The 5,879-nt window shown below is 46.9% G+C and overlaps 1 protein-coding gene across 1 annotated transcript; it reads right to left on the bottom strand.

Moving 5' to 3' along the window:
- Positions 1-926: 926 nt before the first annotated feature.
- Positions 927-2,209, bottom strand: FAM110D (family with sequence similarity 110 member D). Its single transcript, XM_082248402.1, has one exon. It carries the CDS (start codon positions 2,149-2,151, stop codon positions 1,012-1,014), a length of 1,140 nt encoding a protein of 379 aa, XP_082104528.1. The 5' UTR covers positions 2,152-2,209; the 3' UTR covers positions 927-1,011.
- Positions 2,210-5,879: the final 3,670 nt, after the last annotated feature.

The following is a 5,879-nucleotide window of genomic DNA, read 5'->3' as shown; positions in this document are numbered from 1 at the left end:
AATTTTTTATTTTTATTTTATTGAACTGTTTTTATTGAGCACATAAAAATCCTCATCTTCCTTGTCTACAGGGTTTTGCCTCTGAGACTTGGTTTACTCTTGAGATTTCATTTACAGGGGATTGTGCTGGTATTCTCCCTTGATAGATAATTACTCTCCACCCAATTTCTAAAAAAAAAAAAAAAAACTGAATGTGTGTACCAGACATTAGATACAGCACAAGTTACTTATCTTTTTTCTGTTTGTGGAGCTCATTTAAATGCAGCTTTCAAAAAAACATTTTTGAGCAACAATACTGAACATTTAATTGAATCACATAAATTAAGTTACCCTTTGTTTATTAGGCCGGCCATAGACGGTTCGGATCTCGGCTGGTTCAGTGATTAGAACCACGTATGGGCAGGCTGAATGCACCCAAGTTCATCCATTGATCAGCTTGGGTACAACCAGCCTGCTGGGTTTTACATGCAATAATTGCCAGCGGCTGTTATAGGCAGTAGCAATAATCGCTGTGTTCTCCCAGCAGGGATGGCTTTACCCGCCCCCTCGCCGAGAGAACACAATGTTTCCACAGCAGGGATTTCCCTGTCAACACTGTCTGTGTTGATGGAGGATTCAAGTGGTTTCAGGACAGAAATTTCGCTTTATCAATGGCCGGCCTTATTAGATGTCTGTAATGGAGCAGGTATACAGATACATACCGTATATACTAAAAAGCTGTTATTTCAATCAACACCTGACCTGAAAAGATAATGTGGTTCCTGAGCAACTACTCAAACACTATGCTGTGGCTATAACAATGAAATAAATAGCCATAAATGGCTAACATTGCCCAAAGTATTCAGAAATCATTTTGGAGAATTAAAAAGAAAAAAAAAAAAACTGATTTATTAGTGCTTTCCCGATATCTTACAAAACGTTATGCAAAAAAAAAAAAAAAAGGATTCATTAGCCATTTTTTCACTGTGACAATGCATATTTTCCCAGTGATTGGTCCTTATAGATTACATGTCATACTGTAGATTCCTTTGTTGTTTGTTTATGTTCATGGCTCCCATTGGTCCGCGCTCGCTGACAACTATAAATCCATTTTATAACACGGGCATTCCTCTCAATTACAGATACTGGGATTCTTTCTGCTTTCTCTTCTTCAACAGCAGCAAACCCACAGCTCACTCTATCCATGGATTCCATGCTGCCAAATGGTGTGTGCTCCTCTCCCTTTTGGTACATATCAAGCAAGTTCAACAAACTGCCCTCAAGCCCACAGCTCTCAAAAAATTTTTGTGCATCAGCAAAAGTCAGTTTGTCATTGACTGCAATTTCCTGTGCATCAGAGGCCCTGGTGTAGTTGGTCTGGCATACCACAGGTTCCTCTATGCTTTTTTGTAATTTAGGTGAAACTGGCACATTCCCTGTACATGGTTGAGGTGGATTCTGTGAAAATCTTGTGCTTCTCCTTAATAGAGGTGTCCCTTGAAGAAATCGAACCACAAGGCCAGCTTCCACGTTATCATTTTCCTTGCTGGCTGATGCCCCATCCCGCTTTTGTCTATACATAATGAGAGAATCGGGTCGGTTCAACCTTCTGCCGCTGAATCGCTTCCGACAGAGGGGACTGACTGTTGAGCAGTTAGGGGGAGGCTGTGGGTCATTTCCTTGGTTTGATGTGAGGAAACCGTGGGATATGCCTTGTTTCCTGCTGGGAGTAAGTGTGTTATCTTTGTATCCTTCACTGTGATTTTCTTCCTTTCTTAGGCTGGGAGAGAGGTTACTAGAGTGGGAGAAGATAGTTGCTGGTTGAAATGTATATACTGGTGACTGAGGACCTGATTTTTCAGCTGCAAGATGTAGACAATCATTAAAGTCATTTTTTTGTGATGATAGCCCTCGTTTTGCAGAGCTAAATTGACTTGTAAAATCATACTCCGTTGTTGAGCTGGATTCAGTTGGTGAACTAGCACTGTAAAGCGATGGGCTCTGTTTCCTTGCTAACACAGGACTCAGAAGGGTACCAATGGCTGGGTTTTGCCTGCGATGGATAACCTGTGGAGATTTCACATACTTGGCCTTATCTGCCTCCAGTCGATCAGATGCAGTCACCCTAGGTCTGCTCATAAGAGGAGATAAAGGATGATTGATAGGTGTCATTGCAACAATAAGCTTGTCAGGGAATGCCAGAGGATCATGTCCAATTTATAAGATGGACTTCACTGGGTAAAATTACCGGTAGCTGCAAAACAGAATGAGGATAAATTAGAAAATTTGATTATTTAGTAAAAACGGAACCTGGTTAAAACTTTTTTTTGGGGTTTTTGGAGGAGTGGAAAGGTTAGAACCACAGCTTTATATTTTTGCTGTTTCCTGGTTGGGGATGTTTACCCTTACTTCCTGTCCTGTGAAACCTAGTAAGTAATAAAATCTCTTGAGAAGTTACAAGTCTTCTCCACTACATGAATATAAACTTTTATTGCAGTTTCATTCCCAAATGGTGGGATTATCTTCACTTCCTGTGCCACTGAAGCAACAGGGAAGGGAAATCTTCCCAAAGGAGGCACAGAAACCATTAGAAATTGTAAAAATAACTAAATTAAATTATTAACACATTTATTTAGCAAAAACCTAATTTTAATACATGAAACTGGCTGAAAAAAGGTTACAATGTTAATAAAATATAACCTATTTTGAAGGAAATAAAAATAGGAATGGGGAAAAGGTAAAAATAATAGCTTAGGTGTCGGTTCACATATATGCGATGACAGACATCGCATGTGATTCACAGCGCACTGCTCTGCAAATCACATGCGATGTCTATGCAATGCGAATTCACCCATACAGATTGTCGATCCAATTCATGTCCGAACTAACAGTTCACACTGCCAAATGCAAACTGATCTGGAGGTGTCGTTAACTTTGTATTGACATCCCCAGCGATTCGCATATGGCAGTGTGAACTATCTGCGAGTTGAATGCGATGCTGGAACCCGCAGTGGATTTGCAGGGTTCCCGCATCGCATATGTGTGAACTGGGACTAAATGTGTGTCTTGACAAAGTAAAAAAATTATATCTCTGCATTACAAACACATTTCCCTATATGTGGTCTATAAATTCTGCAGAAATCCAGTGAGCTCCTATTTTCCTGCTGTGTGCTGTCAATTCTGCCTTTGCTGCACTGTAATCCCAAGAAGTGTTATGAGCCCTGGAGTTCTCTCCTGTTGGATTACAAAACATCTCCTCCGTATGTTACGAAAACTAGGGGGAGGTTTTCTGTAGTTGAGCAACAGAGAACTCGGGCTAGGCTGACAACTCTGGTTAGGATTTCAGTCAGTGGCGGCCCATGCATAGGGGGCGCCAGGGCGCCGCCCCCCTACCCCTAAAAAAAATGAAAAAACAAAAAAAACAAAACGAACAAATAAAGTTGTATAAAAAAAAAAATTGGGTTCGCCGGCCTGAACCCAAGGAACTGGTGGCTAGGGGGGGGTGGGGTTACGTCCCAGAAGAGGCGCCGATTGGCTGCCTTCTGGGGGGGTAGGGGGGTATCCTGGGCGCAAGTCTTTGCGGTTGGACACCCCCACTTTCTGATATCCTGGCTGTGATTGGTCCAGTCTACAGCCTGGACCAATCATCATCCAGGATATCGCTGACGTTGCAATGGGGGCGGTGCCGGTGCGTGCGTCAGTCACTCACCGTCACCGCCGCTCAGAGAAAAGGAGAGGCCGCCCCCCGGTTCCCGCCGCCGACACGAGGGAGGAGGACCCGCCGCAGAAGAGGAGGAAGAAGCTGAGCCGCGCCGCCGCCAGGTAAGTTTGAACGGAGCAGGCCGCCCGCCGGTTCCCGCCGCCGAGACGAGGGAGAAGGACCCGCCGCAGAAGAGGAGGAAGCTGAGCCGCCCCGCCGCCAGGTAAGTTTGAACGGAGCACGCACGCTGGCACTCTGCATCGATTGGGGGACAATGCTGTGGCGCTCTGCAATCATTGGGGGACAATGCTGGCACTCTGCAATCATTGGGGGACAATGCTGGCACTCTGCAATCATTGGGGGACAATGCTCGCGCTCTGCAATCATTGGGGGACAATGCTGTGGCGCTCTGCAATCATTGGGGGACAATGCTGGCACTCTGCAATCATTGGGGGACAATGCTGGCGCTCTGCAATCATTGGGGGACAATGCTGGCGCTCTGCAATCATTGGGGGACAATGCTGGCACTCTGCAATCGTTGGGGGACAATGCTGGCACTCTGCAATCATTGGGGGACAATGCTGGCACTCTGCAAACATTGGGGGACAATGCTGTGGCACTCTGCAATCATTGGGGGACAAAGCTGGCGCTCTGCAATCATTGGGGGACAATGCTGTGGCGCTCTGCAATCATTGGGGGACAATGCTGTGGCGCTCTGCAATCATTGGGGACAATGCTGTGGCGCTCTGCAATCATTGGGGGACAATGCTGTGGCACTCTGCAATCATTGGGGGACAATGCTGTGGCGCTCTGCAATCATTGGGGGACAATGCTGTGGTGCTCTGCAATCATTGTGGGACAATGCTGTGGCGCTCTGCAATCATTGGGGACAATGCTGTGGCGCTCTGCAATCATTGGGGGACAATGCTGTGGCGCTCTGCAATCATTGGGGGACAATGCTGTGGCGCTCTGCAATCATTGGGGGACAATGCTGGCACTCTGCAATCATTGGGGGACAATGCTGTGGCGCTCTGCAATCATTGGGGTACAATGCTGTGGCGCTCTGCAATCATTGGGGGACAATGCTGTGGCACTCTGCAATCATTGGGGGACAATGCTGTGGCGCTCTGCAATCATTGGGGGACAATGCTGTGGCGCTCTGCAATCATTGGGGTACAATGCTGTGGCGCTCTGCAGTGATTGGGGACAATGCTGTGGCGCTCTGCATTGAAAGGGGCTCGCACGCTGAACTCTGCATTGATGGGGGCACGGAACAGTTGCATTGAAGGGGGCACGCACGCTGAACTCTGCACAGTGTTTATTGCATTGAAGGGGGCACAGCACAGTTGCATTGAAGGGGGCATGCACGCTGAACTCTGCATTGTGGGGGCACAGCACAGTGTTCATTGCATTGAAGGGGGCACAGCACAGTTGCATTGAAGGGGGCATGCACGATGAACTCTGCATTGTTGGGGCACAGTACAGAGTTCATTGCATTGAAGGGGGCACAGTGTTTATTGCATTGAAGGGGGCACAGCACAGTGTTTATTGCATTGAAGGGGGCACAGCACTATGTTCATTGCATTGTGGGGGCACAGCACAGTGTTCATTGCATTGAAGGGGGCACAGCACAGTGTTTATTGCATTGAAGGGGGCACAGCACAGTGTTTATTGCATTGAAGGGGGCACAGCACAGTGTTTATTGCATTGAAGGGGGCATGCACGCTGAACTCTGCATTGTTGGGGCACAGCACAGTGTTCATTGCATTGAAGGGGGCATAGCACAGTGTTCATTGCATTGAAGGGGGCACAGCACAGTGTTTATTGCATTGAAGGGGGCACAGCACATTGTTCATTGCATTGAAGGGGGCACAGCACAGTTGCATTGAAGGGGGCATGCACGCTGAACTCTGCATTGTGGGGGCACAGCACAGTGTTTATTGCATTGAAGGGGGCATAACACAGTGTTCATTGCATTGAAGGGGGCATAGCACAATGTTCATTGCATTGAAGGGGGCACGCACGCTGAACTCTGCATTGAAGGGGGCATGTACACTGGTCTCTGCATTGAAAGGGGGCATGTACGCTGGTCACTGCATTGAAAGGGGGCATATACCATCTCCTGTACCATGACCTGTGCCATGCCTATACCATATCTGTGCCATGCCTATACCATCACCTGTGCCATGCCTGTACCATG

Source organism: Pelophylax lessonae (genome assembly GCF_965119305.1).
Source record: "Pelophylax lessonae genome assembly, chromosome: 2".
Taxonomy (NCBI): domain Eukaryota; kingdom Metazoa; phylum Chordata; class Amphibia; order Anura; family Ranidae; genus Pelophylax; species Pelophylax lessonae.
This window is presented reverse-complemented; position numbering and strand designations above follow the sequence as displayed.

Excerpts from the sequence above, each read along its gene's own strand:
- FAM110D (XM_082248402.1), bottom strand. The coding sequence starts at position 2,151 with ATGACACCTATCAATCATCCTTTATCTCCTCTTATGAGCAGACCTAGG.